This window comes from Lycorma delicatula, chromosome 3, assembly GCF_047948215.1.
Source record: "Lycorma delicatula isolate Av1 chromosome 3, ASM4794821v1, whole genome shotgun sequence".
Lineage (NCBI taxonomy): Eukaryota > Metazoa > Arthropoda > Insecta > Hemiptera > Fulgoridae > Lycorma > Lycorma delicatula.
In genome coordinates, this window is record NC_134457.1 from 97,908,838 (window position 1) to 97,930,525 (window position 21,688).

At 34.3% G+C, this 21,688-nt stretch overlaps 1 protein-coding gene across 3 annotated transcripts in view; it reads left to right on the forward strand.

Annotated features, from left to right (window-relative positions):
* The window catches only part of mus101 (mutagen-sensitive 101), a 100,130-nt gene that overhangs the window by 45,928 nt on the left and 32,514 nt on the right, over positions 1-21,688 (forward strand). For all 3 annotated transcript variants that reach the window (XM_075360209.1, XM_075360210.1, XM_075360211.1), the window contains exons 16-18: positions 860-1,062; positions 6,960-7,438; positions 16,589-16,681. In XM_075360209.1, the coding sequence (XP_075216324.1) occupies positions 860-1,062; positions 6,960-7,438; positions 16,589-16,681 (775 nt within the window). The remainder of the gene's footprint in view (positions 1-859; positions 1,063-6,959; positions 7,439-16,588; positions 16,682-21,688) is intronic.

Sequence of the window (21,688 nt, forward strand, 5' to 3'; positions counted from 1 at the left end):
ATTCAACTGTTAACACTTTCATTGTAAGTTAGTGTAATCCTATTCTTTTTTTTGGATATTGGGAATCTGTCTGTTTCACAATAATTATTTTATATTAAGCTGGCAATTTGGAAATTTATATATATATATTTTACTGAAATTAATCTTTTTTAAGATTCATATTATTCCTGTGTCCTGTAAAACTGTATTTAAATTTTATTAAATAAACTATCTAATACAGAAGAATGAGATAAGAGATAACTTACCTTAATGAAAGTATTTTTGTGGGATCCGGCATCCTCAGTCATGATTGAAATAATTCCATTATTGCATGCTAAAAATTTTAAAATAAAAATACTAAAACAATGAAATTAATACACTTTTCATTTGTACTGGATAGCAGAATTTGCATATTCATCTATAATAAATCTCAGGATTTTCTAAAATTAAAACAATTTCGACAAAATTATAAATAAAAATATGTTTTAATATAATTATAGAATTTAATAACTGAAGATACAGGATCCAGCAAAAATTGATTCTTGGAATTAATATGGTAAGTTTAACTTATCTATTTACTGCGTTTTGGTGGTTTATATTTCATTTAATATTTTTTTTTTTTTTTGCTTATGTGATAACATATTCTTCTGCAGCTTGACTTTTCATTTTCACCCGATTCAGCTTTAATTGGGTTAAGTTCAGACATGCAGAAGCAATCTTAATATGTTATGACGACAATCCTCCATTATATGACCAAAATAGTTATCTTCATAGTTAATTGCTATAATTCATAAAGTTAGTTTTTAACATATCTCCTGAGTGCAAAATATTTCTACTTGAAATAGTTACAAGGAATAGTTAAATTATTTTTATGTTCCAGGTGTCAAGAGACATTTGCACGTAAGACGAATATAAATAAAGGTGTACGTGGAAGCACTCATCTTGTTACACCATCAAGTGGTAGTTCAAAATATAATGCTGCCTTAAAATGGAATATACCAGTTGTAACAAAAAATTGGCTGCTGGCTTGTGCTAAACATGGCACTAAAGTATCAGAGACTCCTTACTTAGTTATTGAAAAAGGTATTCTTTTCCACATTTATGATTCAGTTTTCATATTATGAAATGGGATGAGATATTTAAATGATTATTTTTGATAATTATTTGAATTATTTGTAATATTGTGTACACATTGTTACCCATAATACCTTTTCTTATGCCTTTTTTCCTTATCCTTCATCTATTGTTTCAAGGCATAAACTTTTGAGTGATTACAAAGCAACTGCTCTTTTATTCAGGGTAAGTGTGAGTGTGTGTCTGTGGATCCAGGTACTACCTTTCCTATCTGAAGATTACTCAAAAAGTTCTAATAGCTGAAGTATCAGTCAGTCTAAGTCAAGCCTTCTAAAATCTGAAAAATTATTTTACTGCCCATAATTAAGACTACATCCTTACTATTAGATTGATATATAAGTTGTATTACTTGCTATAAGCCTTAGAAAAATAAGTGTTTACTGTATAACATCATTCATTTGAATTTTTTTCCTCCCATGTGTTTTGTATGATTTTTTTGCTTCAACAATGTGATTATATGATGTACATTGTCATGATCATGACAACATTAACGCTGTAAGGTTATCTGTTACGTGGTCTCCACGACATTCAGCAGCGAGACATGCTGCTGCGCTAGCCATTTCTGATCGAAGTGTACAATGAATTCTTCATGCCGACCTGAAATTCCATCCGTATAAGATGATGTTAGTGCAGCAACTTAATGCAAATGATTGGGCATCTCGCAAAGCAGCTTGCAAGGTCATCCTCAAAAATGTCCACCAGGATGCCATTATTCTTTTAAGTGATGAGGCACATTTTCATCTGTCAGGATTTGTGAATAAACAAAATTACCATTATTGGGCTTCGCATAATCCGTGGAAAATTCTTGAAAAACCACTTCACAGTCAATATGATGTTACAGTGTTGTGTGTGGTTTCAGAGTTCGGCATAATTGGCCCATATTTTTTTGAGGAGTTAAATCGCAGAGTAACAGTAACATCTCATCTATACGTAAACATGTTGAATGAATTTCTGCTACCGAAACTGAATGACTTTCAAGGACATGAAATTTGATTTCAACAGGATGGTGCCACTGCCCATACGGTGAGAATCGCAATGGATGTTCTGTGAGAAACCTTTCCTGGAAGTTTGATATCTCGATTTGGCGACATTCCTTGGCCAGCGCCTGATCTGGCTGTTTGTGATTTTTTTCTGTAGGGGTATCTCAAACTTAAAGTCTTCAGTAGTCGACCACAGCCAATTGCAGAACTCAAGGAGGCCATTCAACGATAAATTGAAGCAGTTCCACAAGTGATGGTAGAGCGAGCAATGTCAAATTTTAGAATGAGGTTAAGTGAGTGTATGAGGAGCAATGGAAAACATTTGGACGACATAATATTCAAATAAAAAAAAAATTATGTAAGTAATTCACTATAAATTGCAAAAATTGATCTTTAATTTGATATATTAAATGTTTTAATAGTAGGAAACACAGTTTAATTATTATCCTTCAAAAATCGTCAGGTTTATATGCCGGACCCTGTACTTGATAATGAATATATTTTTGTTTAACTTGTTTTACTACTTTTAAAAGATCTACTTTTAACATGTCCTCGGTGAACATGATTTTCTTTGCTTTTTAACTATTTAGCAATTTCTGATTTTCAAAATATTTGGAAATTTTTCAGTTTTCAAGCAATGATAGGGCACATTATTCATTACTATGATGGATCCTTCAACAACAATTTTGGGCAATTTTTTTTAAACCACTGCATAAAATTGTCTCCATTCATTTCATCTTGATAGATACTCTTGGGAAGATCTGGATTGAAATACCCATAAACCACCATTCAAAAACTTTTTTTCACTTGCTATGATTACTATTAATCATTCAGCTGGGGTTTTCACCCCAGTTGACAAACCTTTCATAAAAGTATTTTTTGTGCTCTTTATTTCTTTATCCACCCATACTTTTTTCCATATATGCCATGCATTAACCCAAGTTTCATTCAGATAATAAGTTGTCTACCCTCTTCACGAAATCTCTTTATTTCTTTTAATTATTCCCTATGACATGAAATAATATTTTCGTATTCAGTTAGTAAAAATATTTTTTCTGGACATAAAACAAAAATTCATTATTTTTTTGTAGTACTTTTAGAAAAAATTCAGCAGAGCAGAATCAGAATTTTAGGCATTTAATATTTTGTCCAAGTTAGGAAGCTCGTTATTGAAATAAAAAGAATGAACATTTTTCCTGATAGTGGTTTTAGTAAAATCATCCAACTTTTCAATTGTTTTCTCATTATTATTATTATTATTATTATTATTGTTTTCTCTTTTAGGGCTAATATGTTTATCATCAATTTCATGTTTCTTTAAAAATTGTTCTTTCACTAAAATCTGTTGCATTACTTGCTTTCTGAGCAGTGTCTCAGTCTGCACTTCCAGGATTATCATGTTTTAAGGTTTACTATATATGTAGTTGATTTTTTTTTTAGAGCTGCTTAAGGATTTTCTCAGTTTGTTTCACAACAGAATCACTCATTGTTAAAATCCGATTGGCACAAAAACACAAGCTAAATTAAAAATAATGAAAATAATACTGAATAAGATTGTTATAAAAATAAACTATAAAAAAATTATCGTATTATACAGAGTAACACGTAAACTGAAATACTATCTTTCACTAACTGAATAATGATGTGAAGCATTACCAGTTATCATTAAACATCAATAACAAAGTTAACAAAATTTTTAATTGCTTATCATTGATGGCACCAGACAAGTGATTGTTAGTGATTATTTTATGTAATGAAATAATTGCTCTTGAACGTGTGAGTGACAGAATAAGTCAGTCTAAGCTGTTGAGATGTTATTCATGCATGCTGAATTCATGTTTATGTCTGTTCCATGGATTCATCAGACAGAGTTAGGTGCTTGTAACTCGTGGGTGGTGAGGTGGGCCTCACCATTGCCCCTGATAAAACAGAGATGTTGGCAGTTTCTTTTGCCAATAGACGCCTAAAGCTGAGACTCACCGTAGAGGGAAGACAGATTGAAGCCAGACCTGCAATTGCCTTAGGGTCTGGGTTGACACGAGACTCTGGTTTGGAATGCATGCCATTGAGTGGCTGCCAAAGCAGAGAAGACAATGAGGTTGTTTGCCAGTCTCCTAACCAACTGTGGCGACCCGACCCAGTTGCGGAGAAGACTGCTGGCAGGAGTTGCATATGCCATGATGTTGTACGGGGCTGAGTTGTGGGGGAACGTCACTAAGTACACAAAATATTTAGGATGAGTCGAGGCTTTACACAGGAGATGCTGTTTAGAGATAATCTGTGCTTATCATACAGTTTCTAAGGAGGCAGCCAAGATCTTGGCTGGCCTTGTAGTTATAGACCTGCTGATTGAGCAAAGAAGAGACTCCGGGCTTTGGGACCTCTATCTTCCGCTGATAAGAGGAGAATTTCTGCTGATATTGAAGAGGAGTTAGGAATCTGGCAAAGCAGTTGGGATGTGAGGACAAAAGGGCGGTGGATGCATCGCATTGTCAGAGATATTAGATACATTGAAGAGATATTAGAGAGGAGCACAGAGGGCCTCCCAACCATGTGGGGGTCGTCTTTGTGCAATGAGGTTACAGGCACTCCACAAACCGGCATATGATGACTATATACTTCCCTCCCCCTGGAATGGGGTGGTGATGTGGTGACTGGAATGTCACTAGGTCACTAGGCGGGTGTCTTCCCCTACAGGGTTGGGATGTATACTTCCCATGTCAGAGGTAATGCTGCAAGAGTGGTTCCAGAAAGGAAAAAAAAGTGCTTGTAATTCTGGTATTTCACAAATATCACAACTTCAGGAAAAACTGAGAGAGTACAAAGCAACAAATTAATGTATCCCTTTTGTCTTTTGTTGTGAAATAAGGCATTGCAAGCACTACTTCCAAATCAAAGACAGTATTATAGAACTAAATTGTTTTGTTTATAATATTGTTGCATTGTACTAGTAATGAACTATTTTATACAGTCTAAACTATCCATTTTTATTTTTTTTATGAATATATTTCTATTTTTCAGTATTAAAAATTTGCACTGCTCTAAAATGCATAAATATTAGATTAAATAAAATTGTAGGCCTAAAATGTTTAGAAACTTGTATCCACTTACAATAGATTTCCACGGTTTCTCTTGATTCATTTTAATGTATAGATTGTTGCATTTTAGTTTTTAGCTTTTGAATATGTTTTGATCCTGACATTTTCTTAACATTTACATATAAACACACACACACACACACACACCAGGTTTCCTGGGAAGTGGCTGCAATCTAAATTTGTTGATAAACAGATTTAAAAGGTTATGAATTTGGAATTTTTGAAGGTGAAATTTTCAAATTTATTTTGTAGAAAATGTTGATATCACGTGCACCAGATTTCATTAAAATACCTCAATGAAATGTGATATGATATTTATCAACATGAACGTTTTTGTTTACTTTTATGTCCTAAATTAATCCCTTAAGTTTGGCCCATACCTTTCAGGATACTATGCATATGTTTCTACTTTCGTATACATTCAGATTTTACCCTATATTTGTTTTCACACACTTACAAATATGAGATTAATATATACCATATTGCTTCAAATTTAAGATGCACCTTTTTTTTTGCAGATTAAAGGGTCAAAATGTCAGGTTTGTCTTCAATTGGAAGTCTAATGCCAATTGATATAAACACATAGTTATTAGATGTAAAGCTGAAGTTTTTGAATCTATGCACCTGTTCAACATTGAATGGAGACCAGGTAGTAAACATGAAAGAACATTTGTCATCGTGCATAGAACATACACAAATTTCTAGAAAGATAACTCATTTCAAAGAGCTTTGCACCAGTAAACAGTTCTCGGTAAATGAAGCAAATGTGCATCGGTGGCGCATGTGAAACATATTCGTGTGTGAATGAACAAAGAAATCTTTTTCAAGACCAAAACATGGAAAATATCTGGAAATTGATACTGTTTTTTTTGGCATATTTCAAGGAACTCCACCAAAGGTCTAACAGTGACAAGAGATGGACTGATGTTAAAGACTAGGGATAATGGTCTCCAATTTAAAGCTAGCTGTGGATGGTCTGAAAAATTCATGAAAAGACTATGTTGCAGAATCTCCATTTGCCAGAAGTTACCATCAGACTACGATAAATTAGTACAATATCAACATTACATAATCAGTCTATGCTTAAAGAAACAATACTATCAGTCAAATTGGTAATGCTGATGAAGTTTCTGTGTTCTTTGATATCACACCAAATTAACTGTAACTGAGAAAGTTTTTACTGTTACCTGTTTTAAAAACAGGTAACAGTAAAAACAACTGAATATGAGTTAGTAAGAGTAACTGTTGATGTTGAATGCTACTGCCAATAGAAATAAATTATCACCATATGTAATTCTGAACAGGAAAACTATGTTGGTTGCTTTTTGTATTGTCGTCTGACAACATCAAAACAAAACTGACAAATGGAAAATGTGATTTAGTTATAATTCCTGGAGGTATGATTAGTCAGTTACAACCACTGGATGACAGCTAATAAATCTTTTAAAGATCGTATTTGTGCAAAATACAATCTGTGGTTGACAAAAAACAATCATCCCTTAACACTGAACGGCAAATTTAAATTAGTGTCAGCTTAAGTATTTTATCAGTTACTTTGACTTTTTTTTAAGATGAGAGGTGATCTGAACATTTATTAAATTTTTTAACCATTTTTTCTTTTTATGATGAATTATATTTATTTTACAACTTTTATTTATGATAGTTATTTTGTTATTTTTTTATGGAAACTATTACATCAAAGATATTTTTACAAAATGACATCTGTATATTTTAACAAGACTTAGCTATTTCAGTTTTATTGTTACAGATGAAAATAATGAAAAAAATATAACTGAAACGCTTAAACAAAGGTCTAGCTGTGAAGAGGAAACTTCAAAACAAAGTTCTGATAAAACCATTATGCCAGCTCTCAATGTTCCTGTTACACCAGCTCTAAATGTACTAACAGGTGTAAAGTGCATTAGTTCATCAAAAAATATAGATTTTAAAAATGTTGGTAGCAGCTGTGCAAAACCATTGTGCATTGTTGCTGATCCTTCGGAACCAACTACTAGCAGTGGTATAGCGTTTGCAGGCCATCAAACTCCCAAAAGAAAACTTTCAATTAAATCAACTCCTATAGCAGTTACTAATTATCAAAATATTTCTACTCCTGATACGCCATATGAGGAAGTTTTTGCTGAAACTGGTAAAACTGCTAGAAAACGTATAAAACGTTGGATGGATAGATTCGAGGCTGACAAAGAATCTAATGAATTACCAGTAGTTGAAAGAAGACTGAGCACTGTAAGCATTTTATTTTTATAAATAATTGTGCATGTATATGGTACATTTTAGTGGTTTGCAGCATTATTAATCATCTACACTGATACTTGTTATGTATTGCTACTATTTTGTAATGCTTTAAACGGCATAATTACTTTTAAATGGACTTGAATGTATTTATTTCAAGTTTATTTTGATTACTAAAATTGTATTAATGTTGCTGCTCCAGCCTTCAGTCTACCAATCAATTAGTGCAGTTGAGTTAAATTTTGCTTTCAAAACACACACTTTCTTCTTTGCTTTTTTTCCTTAATATTCCTTGATATCATATGTTGTCTTTGACATTTTATTTTCCTGCACACAATTAAAATATTCAAATTACTGAATTCCCCTCTGCTCTTATTGCACTTCATACATCAATCCATTGTCTTACAGTTGCATTTATAATTTTATCCTTTATAACTTTTCAGAAACTATATTTCTGTATCCTACATTTTACTTCTGTTTCTTCCATTTAACTCCAGTTCTTCAATATTAGCTACTAGCTCCCCATCGCAGCTTCAACTGCGCTTTATGGTTACTTGTGTTTCCTATAGTGGTCAATTCTTTATTTTATGTTCTTCAGTCAAGTAATTAGAGATAGGTGCAGCCAGTCACACATACAGTTATGGTGGCAGTGGCTGTGCTGGTTGAGCCACAGCGCCATATACCTTCACACGGCTTAAAAAATCAGAATTTAAAAATATCCTAAAGTGGTTTTTAAATATTTATCTGAAGAGTATTTGCAATCCCAAATCTACTGAATATCTATAGTTTCCTATAGTCAGGATTGGGAAAATTTACAATCATTGTTTAAATTTTTTTTATCTTTCTTCATTCCCTTGCTAGGTCAAATTTAAAAAAAAATTAGAAATTACTTATTGACATGAAGATTACACTCAACAAAAATCAGATTCATTTCTTCATTTGTTACCAAGAAATTAAAATTATAAAGGGTTTAAAAAAAAAACAAAAATTCATTTTTAGATATTCATATTAAGATTACACACAAAAAATTAAGTTTATATATTCATCTGTTATTGAGAAATCAAAAAAAAAATTTCGTAGTTACTCCACTTTAACCCATTAAACTCAGAATTTCAAAGTGGATTTCTTAGTGTGCATTTACACCGGGAGAAAGTGTTTAAAAATGTTCATCAATTTATCTTCAATAGTTTTTGGTGGGCCTTGGTCACTCATGACATGTTATTTTATATGTGTGTATATGTATATGTATGTAAATATATATATATATATATATAGAGAGAGAGAGAGAGAGAGAGAGAGAGAGAGTGAGTGAGAGAGAGCATCCCCTGTCTTGGCTTCACCCAAGATTTTAATGCAGCCAACCCATTTTCTAACAGTATAAAATTTAAAATTGACAGAACTTTTGGGTATATGATATTTTTCCGGTGTTTTGATTTTCTGATAACAGAATGTATTATTGACTTTCCAAATTACCAGTTCTGGAAAGTCCAACGCATAATTGTCCATGAGAAAAATAATGATTATAAATAAATACCAATCTATTTGAATGTCTGGCCTTGCACTTTATTGATTGTTATAGCAAGAAAGTCTTATAGGGAATTGCAGTCTCTTGAATTTAAATGGCAAGTCTGTTGGGATCATTAGAATGTGGGGTATAAGAGCATACTCTCCTGCAGCTGGAACTGTCAAAATAGTAGCCACCTCATTGATGTGGTTTCACATAGTTTTGATTTGCAACCTCGTGCCATTATAGTACCTTGGAGGGTTAAGATTTCATAGTAAAATAATCAGAACTCCCATTTTAAGATTGAGACTATGAGCTGGAAAACTTGCAAGATTAAGAGAATTTAAAAATTCTGGAGGATAGTGGACAGCATCTTCAGTATTGATTGCAGAATCTACAGATTGATGTTCCTTACTTTGCCCTTCAACTTTTTCTGAAGTCACATTATTAATTTCAAATGCAGAAATATTTTGAGGATTTATGATAGATCTTTCGCAAAGCCCCACCACTTGTACAATTTTTGTAAAAGCTTACTAATTTCTGGATAAATAGTAGAAATGAGATCTTCCATTGTATGCGCAATAGAATTATAACCATCATTGTGAGGAAGGGATCCATTTGCAATGTTTAATAGTTGTAAGGGAATGTTAGCATCGCCACCTCCAAGATGAACTCTCACATTAGTTCTTAAGTTAATAGTGAGGACAAATTTAAGGCATGCCCGAACATCAGTCCTAGTTCCTCTCGCGATGACAGGCAATGTTCGCCGAAAGTCTTCAGCAAACACGAAAGTTTTAGCATCCATGAATTTACCACATGATCTAATATCTCGAAGGGTTTGATCAATGGCTTCAATATGATTCGACGAATCATTATGCATTCATCCCACACTATAAGCACTATAAGTTTAGCATCTTGTAAAATTTGTCTACCATTTTTATGAATAGAACAAAGATTCTTGCCCACATGCAACTTTTAACAATAACTTAAAATTGGAGTGTGCAGTTCTCCCACCATTTATGAGTGTAGCAGCTATTCCTGATGATGCTACACCGATTGCAACATTTTTAGTTGAGCAAACTTGAGCAAGAAGCAGATTGATTAAGAATGTTTTCCCAATGCCTCCAGGAGCATGTAAGAAAAAATGCTAGCAACACTGTCATTTATATCATCAAACGCCTGCTGTTGATCTGGTACTAATTTAGGAAGATTAATACTTACAAATTCTTTCTGTTCATCGATGTCAAAAGAAAGTCTTAACATTGTATCATAAACATTAATAGTTTCTTGATTATCACGTGTTGATATTGGTAAACCGAAATTGCGTAAGTATTTCTCACTTAACGTAATATTTTCAATCTCAATGAGACCTCTATTCAGTATTTCATCTGAAATTGTAATCTAAACGTTATTGGTTTGATATCAGATTTAATATAAAATATCTTAACAAAATTTTTTTGGAACATTTCCCACAATATGTTTGGTTGGACAGGATGACAAAAACTAATATACCATATCTATTCGAGTACCCCCCGTACTTTTTTTCTTGGAATTGGAGAGAAAAAATAAGGGTGCAGGGCTTACTTGAAACGTAGCCTTTAGCCAGGATAATTTATGTAAAGTAGACGTTTTCTTAGAAGTACCTAAATTCAATCACATACATATAGTTACATCATGCTTTCGTTTATCAATACCGGATGCCACTTATACAGGATACATCCTTAATTATTAACATCCTGTTCATATTATCGATAGGAATGAAGTTATGGTATTTTTATAAAACTGATTCATTCTGTATAGGCTGCATCTGGTTCTAATGACACTACAGTTACAGTATCAGTTACCCATCGTCGTCTTGTCTGTTCACCATAGTCATTGTACTTTATGCATATGTGGATGGTTATGTGCATTTTATCTGTTTAGTTTATCTTGTAAAGTTTAATACAGTGATTTATTTTAATTACTGCATTAAAATGAGTACAAAAGGACAGCAACTATGATCTTTTACAGTAAATGAAAAACTGTGTTATAGAAGAGGCTGAAAAAATTGGAAATCAGGCGGAAGGAAGAAAATTTGACGTAAATGAAAGCTGCATTCAAGACTGGCGTAAGAAGAAACAACTTCTGGAGAAAGGCACTGCTAATAAAAGGGCTTTTCGTGGCTTATATCAAAAAATACACAGACATAGAAAAAAAATTATATGACTTTGTTATGGAAAAAAGGAAATGTGTCAATCATATGCTCGTGAAATCGCTAAATCATTGAATAAAGTTGATTTTAAAGCAAGCCGTGGATGGATAACACGATTTTTTGCATGAAATGATTTGTCAATAAGATGAAAGACGACTTCCAGACGCTTATGAACAAAAAATGTTACATTTTCACTAGTACATAATAAATCTTAGAAAAGATAAAAGCTATTTGCCTTCTCAAATAGGAAATGCTGATCAAACCCTTGTATATTTTGAAATGCCATTTGACAAAACCGTAAACAAAAAATGTGAAAAGAGTGTTACGATTCGCACTGGTGGTAATTAAAAACAAAGGTGTAGTGTTATGCTTTGCATTACTTCTGATGGATCAAAATTACCTCCATACATTGTTTTTAAAAGAAAAACTCTACCTACCGTACAGGTAAATGGAATTGTTATCAGAGGACAAGAATCAGGTTGGATGGACGAAACCTTAATTTTAGATTGGATCAAGTGTGTATGGCAAAAGCGATCAGGAGATAGACTTAATAAAAAAAATACTGGTATGCTAGTAATGGATAGTTATTGGTGGCATACAAATAATAAAGTGAAAGACATTTTAAAAAAGGGTATGACAGACCAAGTAATAATTTCAGGCGGATTGACATCTCTATTGCAACCACTAGATGTCTGCATTAATAAACCGTTCAAATCTGCATTAAAACAACTGTACAGTAAATCGATGGCTGATGAAAATTTCTTTCTCACGCTTACAGGAAAAATCAAATGGCCAGAGTTTAACCAGATTTGTGTTTGGATAAAAGATGCTTGGGAAGGTATTTCCACGGAATTAGTAAGGAAAAGTTTTTAAAAATGCAGAGCGACGTGGAGACTACCGGTAACTCTTCTACAGACATTGACAGTGACAGTGATTAATTAAAAATAAAATCCCATATTAAAAAGTGTATGATACTTTCTTTCGTTTTACTGGCCTACTGATTCTGAACTAAACTAATACTTACGTTAATTAATTATTATTGTAATATTAATATTGCAATTTAAATGAACGAATTAAATGCTTTACTTTCTGAATATTTTCGTATTTTTTTATCACATCTGTTGCACTTTAAAATACCGGTACATACTCAATTTTTTTTTTTTTTTAGATTTTCGATATGGAAAATCGAGGTGCGGGGCTTATTCGTGGGTAGGGGGTACTCGAATAAATACGGTAATTGCAAATAATTCTCTCAATTTAGGTGAATGACAGATAGAAGCATCAGCAAGCGTGTCTTTCCAGTGATTATCATTTTACAAGCAGCTTTATATGTTTGGGATAGCACACCATCAACAGTTTTCAAGTAATCAAAAGATGTAGGTCCTTTAACATTATGCAAAAGATACGCAGAAGAAAGCATTCACCTTAGTTTGAATGAATTGTATGTACTCTACCCAGAGTAGCATCATTTTTGATTCCAGGAAATCCTTCGATGTCAATTCCGTGCTTTCTTCTGCTAAACTTATTATTATTATAGGTATAGTATAATAGTTAGCGTATGATAGATATATTTAGAGTGTAATAGTTAGAATAATTAACACAGCTTCAAATAAAGGGCAGGCAGGAGTAGGTTTTGTAATGAACAAGAAGATGGGAAAGAGAGTAGAGTATTTCAAAATGCATAGCAACAGAATCATTATAATAAGAATTGAATCAAAACCTAAGCTGACAGCGATTGTTAATGTCTATACAAGTGCCCATGATGATGAGGTAGAGTGTGATACGAAAAAAATTGGGGAAGCAATTAAACACATAAAAGGGGATGAAAATTTAATAATAGTTGGAGATTGGAATGCAAGTATTGAAAAAGGTAAGGTAGGAAATATTGTGGGTAATAATATGAGCTGGGCAAAAGGAATGTAATAGGGGACCGATTTTGCACGAAGTATAATTTAGTAATTGCCAACACCCAGTATAAAAATCATAATAGAAGAATATATATATGGAAAATACCAAGTGATACTACCAGGTATCAGATAGATTATATTATGGGTAAGCAAAGATTTAGAAATCAACTCATCGACTGCAAAGCTTACCCTGGAGCAGACATTGATAGCGACCATAATTTAGTGATGAAATGTAGATTGGGGTTTAAAAATGTGAAAAAAAGGTGTCAGATGAATTGGTAGAATTTAGAGAAACTTGAGGAAGAGGAGGTAAAGAAGATTTTTGAGGAGGACATCACAAGAGGTCTGAGTAAAAAAGATAACACAGCAAATGTAGAAAAAGAATGGGAGAATGTTAAAAAGGAAATTCTTAAATCAGCAGAAGTGGACTGAGTCTTATAAGTTGTCAGTCAATATGTCACAAGGTGCGGGCTGAGCGATGGTTGGGCATGCCCCGGATCAATGATCCTGCCTGGGTTCTCCCAGTAAGCCGCCTCCCACAAATTTAACCCGGGCCGGGGAGTCAGGTACTGCCTGACCCACGATACCAACATCCCAGGGATCACACGTAATACCTGGTGATCAACACCAGGTTCTGGCAATAAACTTCCAATGCAATGGTAAACTTGGCCTTGAATTTTAAATTTAGGTTGTGGTAGGTCATTAAGTATAGGAAATGAAACTCTCCCAACAGAACAACACATGCCAGGTGCTTCATCTTATCAGTTTTTTGTAAAACATGATTGCATATGTTAATCATTGCACCAATTTGTAAATCTTTATTATTAATATAATTCAAATGAAGATCATATTCAAAAGTAAATCTGAACTTTAAAGTGGCTTTTCTATATTGTTTAGCATCGTAAAATAGTCATGCTCTTCCGTAGTCTCAAGTAAAGTCAAAGTAGACATTTGCCTCGCATCTGTAGATTTTCTACCAATATTATGTTTCTTCTGTTTCGGTATGATTTTAGAAAAAGAACTCAACATATATCGCCAAAATAGATAGATAAATATATAAATAAATTTGAATAGTCAAATATTTATTGCTGAACAAATGCTGCCAAAATCATTCTCTATAAAAAATGATGGTGTGTGGGTTTGTTTGTTTGTTGTAGGTGTTCACATTTTCATTTTAGCTACTGTTTGCATAGAGCAGACCAATGGTGTGCCAGGCGGCTGCACATGGCTCCCTCCTCGCTAAAAGCAAAGCTTTATTTTACACTCTCCCTCTAGAAGTAGTCCATTGTCAATTAATTTACAGATTATTTAATTTAATTTCTAACTATAGATTATTTTTATTTATTAATTTTATTAGTAAAATGAAGGGATTATTAGTTAATATTTAGCAGTAAAAAAAAGGATTCTGTATTTAACCTAGAGAGCCATTGTAAACGGTCCTTCCATGACTCTTCTGCTAGAAACAGTCCATTGTCAATTAATTTACATATTATTTTAATTTGTAAACGTAGATTATTTTAATTTATATTTATATTTTTATTTACTTATTTATTAGTTTAATAAATTTGAATAATCAGTTATTTATCACCTATCACAGAACCAATATATTACCTGAGAAATCAAATACAACTGCATTAACCTAACTACTTTACGTATATCAAAGAAACAAATTAAAATTATGTGATATTCAATAATTAACAATTATCAGCCACTTATTTATGTTCTTGTGATTAAGTAGACTAAATTTAGTGCGACATGTCTACCATCTTGTAGAGAGCCAATATACTATATAAATAGTTGTTGCCTGTGCACAACATATCCGCCACCTGGTGGAGAGTCAACATATTACATATGGAGGCAGTGAACCATTATCTTTGTAATATGTTTTATTTATTGCTGTTTTTAATGTTTTTTTCGAGATGAAATATATCTGTAAACCTTCTCAGTTATGGCAAGAAACATGGGTAAAAATTTGGTTGTGATTGATAGGTAGTTTTTTTGTTTATTCCGAACAAAAAAAAACCCTTTCTCTTTATACGAAATTTAGATTAGGATGCTTTATGTAGCTCTTCACTGACACATGTGTATTCTGTAATATATTTTTTTTAGATTGACATTATCCATTTGTAAACTGAAGCCTTATTTTTTTTAACTTTTTATGAAACAAAATTTTACATTTAGTATAATGAATTAAAACAGCTTTGCGAAAAAAAGGATAATCTATTATTGTAGAGAATGAATCTGTAATGTTCAAATAATTGAAATTTTATAATATTGAGTTGATAAATAGCTGAAATCTCTCTTAATCTTGTATCGTAGTCCATTATCATTGAATCAGCTGTTTGCATAATTCCATTATCCTATCAGTTGAACATTACTCTTCTATAATTTTTCCAACAGATGTTTGTAATGGATAATTTTTTCTCTTCAACTGAATTATATCTGTTAACTACACAGTCTGCTATTGTGTAATTTTTCAATATTAAGTAATTGATAACTTTTTATCATTTTCTAAAATTGTCCTAAACAAACCTCCAAAAGTCCACCACAGGTAGTATACCTTGTATAATGCTTTATAATTGCTTTGATGTAATAATTGTAACAGCAGTGTTAGGTGGTAGAAATCACAAAATAGTCTGTTTTCAAATTATATAACTTTTATTATTACTTTTTAATTGTAGATAAAGAAGACGCATGAATTGCAACAATTTAACGGTAATTTTATTTTAGTAATTATCAATTATTAGTTATTAATATATACTAACTAAGAAGAAAAGGAACGGACCACATCTCACAGCTAATAAATCTCTCAGATACTGTCTTAAGTTTTTTGTGACAATGAATGGTAACATTAAATAGATCAAACCAGTCTTTGAGATAATAGCCTCATATACATAAAGTTGGTGATCTTATGCATGTAATTTTTTTAATAAAAAATAATACTGCCAACATTTTGGTCAGAATTATAGTTTTTCCACCTTTCTATTCAGAAGATTCTAGATTAGAGTGTCTTATCCAGGCTTGTTTTTTTTACATTTTAAAATTTGCCCATTAATATTAATTGATGTTGCGTTTTTTATCTTACAATATCATTGTTTTATTTCAGGCTTGTTTATTGGAAAGTAAATAAAATAGATCTGTTCTGTTATGACCAACACCTGATTTCAGGTTATTGTAACATTAAGTTGATTAAGTGTTCAAAACAATAGCTTAGTATACATGGTGTAAGTGGATATTATGAGTAGTATGGTGGGCTGCACAGTTTATGACTTTTTAATGTTTGTAAATAATTTCTTACTTCCATAGCAGAATGATAACTTCATATTTCATCTGAAAACTATACATTACAGTAAAACTTGTCATTTTCATAAGTTACAAACATTACTCTTGATATTCCCACATAAAATATCAAGCTTATCTGGTAAAAATGTGTGACTTAAGGTTATTATGTGTTTCACTACACATATATAGAATCTATTTTTTTTGTATGTTGAGATGTATAACACATTGATTTATTTAATATATATTGTTTTATTTTATAGCCATTATCTGAAATAATGCGAAAAGCATTACGAAAGTTTGGTAATACTCCTGAAAGTAGTTTTGAGGAAGGCGATAAGCAGGAACAAAACAAAGTATGTATACCAAAAGCACTTTGAATTTTTATTTTATAAAGTGGCTTGATTCCAATAGTTAAATTTATTTACTTATTTATATGATAACTTTAATGCTAAACTGTTTCACGCTACTAGTTTTTATTTTATATTACTGTTAGAATGTGTGTGAATGTTTTTACTTCCAAAAACATTCACTCCCAGACTTTCAGTGTTTGTAGTATCCAAAATAACTAGATTGTTTTACCTGATCCTCTGTAGAAAATATCTCATTCGATGAAGTAGTTCATTCCTCATGAAATAATTGTATTTATTAAAACATTTCAGGAAGTTAAAAATTTATAAATAATTTTAGCCTTGCAGTGCTTGGGTGTAACAAGCAACAGGTACCCTCATTACTTCAAGGAACATAACTACCTGCAGGCCCTGAATATAGAAAGTTCCACTATATTTCTGGAGACTTTCTTTATATCTAACCTAACCTTTTTTTCAGGTAGGAGGCGTGAACATCTGCAACCATATTCCCAGCAGACCACACTACTGGGTGTGTAGGGTTTACCACATATTATAGGGACCATTAAAAACCTCCCTCTTTTTCAGCAGCCCAGATACCTACTGTGTGGCATAACTCACAGGCTGCTGCATCGTCTGCAGGCCTTCTCTATATGGGTTGGGGAGTCCTGGATATTTCAACAGCAGCAACAATACCAAAGAGCTTCCAACTACCTTTTTGCCCAGGCTGTCCCCCTCACCATCCTCCCATATGAAGATTACTACTGTTGTTAATCAGTCATCTTAGCTCTCAGGATTCTCTCTGCTAAAGTGGCAATACTTTTCCAGTATACCTCGCTGAACAGCATTTTATCTGCTAAGTTACTAGGTCTCAGCTTCCCAACTACTGCATTGTATCTCTCTCTCACTCTCTATCTCTCTCTCCCCTCTCTGCCAACCTTCCATATTCAAAGAAGATGTGTCTACTGTGTTGTCACACTCATAGTAAGAACACTTCAGTACGTTTCTCCTCTTCATTCAAAACAGATAACTGCTGAACACATGGCCTGTCAAGAGCTGGATTAACCAAAAATTTATTTCTCTGTGCTCCCAATAGACCCAACTTCTGATGTTTGGAAGGATGCAGAAGGTCCACCTCTCCGAAGTTGTTCCCTCCCATTTCTTGTGCCACCTTAGTATTAATTTGTCCTGAACATCCTCTTTTGAAACACCATTTCCTTTGCCCACATGTTCAGAGACCCTGAGATCTACAGGCGGCATACCCAAGATGATGCAGGCCACTTCAGAGGACACTGTTCTGTAGACAGACATAGTTTTGAGGACAAATTTTCTAAAAACTATTAATCATCCTCTTGCACCTCATACTTTAAGGCTCCCATACCAGTGCTGCATATCAAACAATAGACGACATCATCGTGGCAAGAAGCCTATTTTCGAGGAAGTAGGATCCCCTATGCTGATGATGAGTCTGATCAGCAATCTGGTCATGTTGTCAGCCCTGTTGACAACATGACCAGCTTCTCCATGTGTCTGGTAAATGATTTTCTGTAGTCTAACCAGACACCGAAGTGCTTAGCTTGTCTTACTGGTTCCATCAACACGTTGCCTACAACAACACGGATGGGCGGGAGACACCTCTTTCCAGCCTAGACCAACACTATGGTTTTCTCCATTGCTAATGTCCCTTCTCCTCCAGCCGGCCCTTTGCCATATAGTGGCTCTGATCACCTTATTGACCAGTCCTAAGCATCCTTGTCCACAGCAACTAGTACAATGTCGTCAGTGTATCCAACCGCCTCCACTCTGTCTGATCAATCAAGGTCAAGGACACCATCATAGATGAGTTCCATAACAGCGGCCCTAATATGGCCCCCGAGGCACCCCTTGCACCTTTAGAAATCTTATTACATCCGCCGACGAAGCTATCTTGCGCTCTGACAGGTAGCTCTGTATCAACCTCTTTAAGTAAGGGGAATTCTTCCTCTTCTCTAATTCCTTTAATATTGCTGATATGATTCAATTAAACGTGTTTTTTACGTCCAGGAAGACCAATAATGGTATCATCCTGGTATATCTGGAGCCACTAAACACAGCTTCTACCATAAGGTTGATTCTCTTCAGGCCATCAGCTGTAGATCTCCTCTTCCGGAAACCAAATTGGTGGTCCAAGAGGTCCCACCACTATTCCTTACTCTATTTGTCTAATGAGGAGTGCCTCAAAAAGCTTACTAACAAAATTTAATAAACACAAAGGTCTATAACCCACAGGGTCCATATCATTTTTGCCAGGTTTCTTTATCAAGTCTAACCTGGCACTCTTCCACTCAGCTGTGATAATCCTGCTGCTGGCTACTTGATTGACTCCTTGTAACACTGTTACGGGGTTAATCTCTATAAGAGCCTTCACTGCCCATATTGGAAGCATCCCATTTGGCCCCAGGCTTTTTCTGGTTCTCAGCTTCCTGCTGGCTTCATTCGGTTCTGCAATGTTGAAAAAAAGTATCTTTGCCACTAATACTTTCCTAGATTGTTGTTCATCTTTAGGGAATCTTGATAACTTTGTTTAAGAGTTCCTCAGTGAGAACAGACAAAGATCATCCAAATCTGCCTATCACAATCTTATACCCGTTCTCCCTTGAATCCTCATTCACCTCCTTGCAGAGTTCAGAGTTCCATCTTGCTTTTTTGGGTCTTATGATCACCAATCTCATATCGTGTCTACATGTAGAGAGCCAGCATCTAACCTCTGAGGTACTGATGCTCGCCATTCTTTTCCTTTGGAGGACCCTTCTGGCCCTTCTACACTCATGCATAAGATTGGCAATCTCCCTTTCTATTGGCAATATACTCCTCGCTTGCTGGATTGTCCACTTGCCTCTCACACTTTTCCGAGTGCCTCTGACAGAACTTCTGCTAGATCTTCTGCAGTGACAGATCTCTCAGAATGCTTTCCTGCTAATATCATTTAGAAGTCTTACATATCTCTATCACCGAGCCTCCAAGCCGTAGGGGGCACTGCACCTTTCCCATTGATCCCCACTACCTCAAACTCTTTGTAGAGCTGGTCACTAAGTGTTTCATCCTCGAGCATCCTCCACCTCTGTATCCTGCACAACAATTGTTGATGAAAAAAAGTAAAATAGAGTTGCTTGAATAATTTCTGATGAAAGTGGCTATCCCTACCTCATTGACACGTATTAAATCAGAAGCTGCTAAGACCTCGGCCAGAGTAGGACCTCTGGGGTCCATAATATGGCAGCCCCATTCAACACATTGAGCATTAAAGTCCCTGGGTACTATACATGGATATCTACTGCCGGTGACCATGACACTCAATTCATCTATTCTTCCTTCATAATCATCAAAATCCATATTTGGAGACATGTAGCAACTTACCATTCTGATTCAAGTGGCATCAACCCATGCAAATCTGTGGCCCTGGCCAATTTTTGAGGTAGCCTGGCTGCTACCCATAAAGAATATGGCGAAGTCATGGCATTCATCCTTGACCCATCTTGAGTTCTCAATAACACCATAATTTGGCTTGCTAATGACTACCAGGTCAGCCTCTCTTTTCCTACCAGTCACCCACAACAAATTGTGTGCGCCCCTGCTTCTATTGAGATTAATTTGTATAACTCTCATTGCCTAGTGACCTTACCACACTTTCTGCTTTTGTGGTTGTGGCCATCCAATCTGCAGTCCACAAAGTGGACTGCGGATTGGATGGAGTACCCTGCAGTACACTCCTCCCTGTGGTGTCCCTTGCCACCACAGTTAAAGCAGAGTTTAGACTGGTCGGGTCCCTTGCAGTTGGCTGCCCTGTGTTCGGTCACCCAACATCTGTAACACTTTCCTTTGTAGACCTAAGGGATTCTTTACAGAAAACCCAGCCTATGTGAACTCTTCCTTCCTTCAATATGCTACAGCATTCTTTGCAGGGACAGTCACTATCGCCACCTGGTTGGCTCCAAAGGCTGGCCTAGTTGAAATGACCTCAGGGCCACTGGTTCCTAGTTGTCTGTATGGCCTTCTTGATCATTAAGTTCATAGTGATCTCATCCACATCCTTGAAAAGTAAATGTGACACCCTACCATATCTGCCTCCGAGAGATACTTCTACTCCTCCCACTCTTTTGGAGATTGCCACCTTAAACTTTTCGGCTGCCTCTCCCTCCACCTTAATCCATATCTGGAGATCATTCTTGGATACCCACAAGAAAATCATTGAAATCAAAATTTTGGTGCTTGCCCTTGGTGAACCAAGAACTGATGAGGCAATTTTTCTAATATGTTGAGTAGAGATCAAACTCCTATTTGTTCCTTGGGGGCACAGGAAAATAGTGATTTTAGTTTTAGAAGTTTTTTTGCACAGAATTATTAGACAGTCATTCATTGGAAGTTATTTTCTTGTCATATTTATACAGTTTTATGATAATATAGTCAGAATAATTGTGAAAATGTTATTGTGCACTTTAAACTGTCCATAAGCAGAAATAAAAGGAAGTAACAAGATCTTAAGCTGTCCTGCACAAGCAAAATATTTTGGCTGAATCTGTTCATAGCAGTTTTACACTGTAGTAAACTATACTATAGTATAGTGAAATTTTACAAGAGTAAATGTCAAAAATTTATTTTTATCAAGAAATGTTACAGTTCCTCAAAAGTAGTGAAGTAAGATGTAGCCTCAATTTGTGGCTTAGAATGTTCATATATACAGAAGCACCTGGATATTCCGATTAATATAGATTTGTGGCTGTTCAGATTACAAAGAATTTGGATTATTGAAGATTCAACTAAAAGGTACAGGATAGGTTATTGAGGCAAACTACACTTTTATTACTGTATTGATATGTACATTCTGAAAATGAATTTTGTAATTATTTCTTTAAAATGTCTGTGATCGTTGTCTGTTTTATTGAAGTTAGTGATTTTCCTACTTCGTCTTTTCGTACTTGAGCTAGTAAAAGTAGTTTATGCAGTGGAATGTTGCTCTCTGTTGTCCACTGAATACAA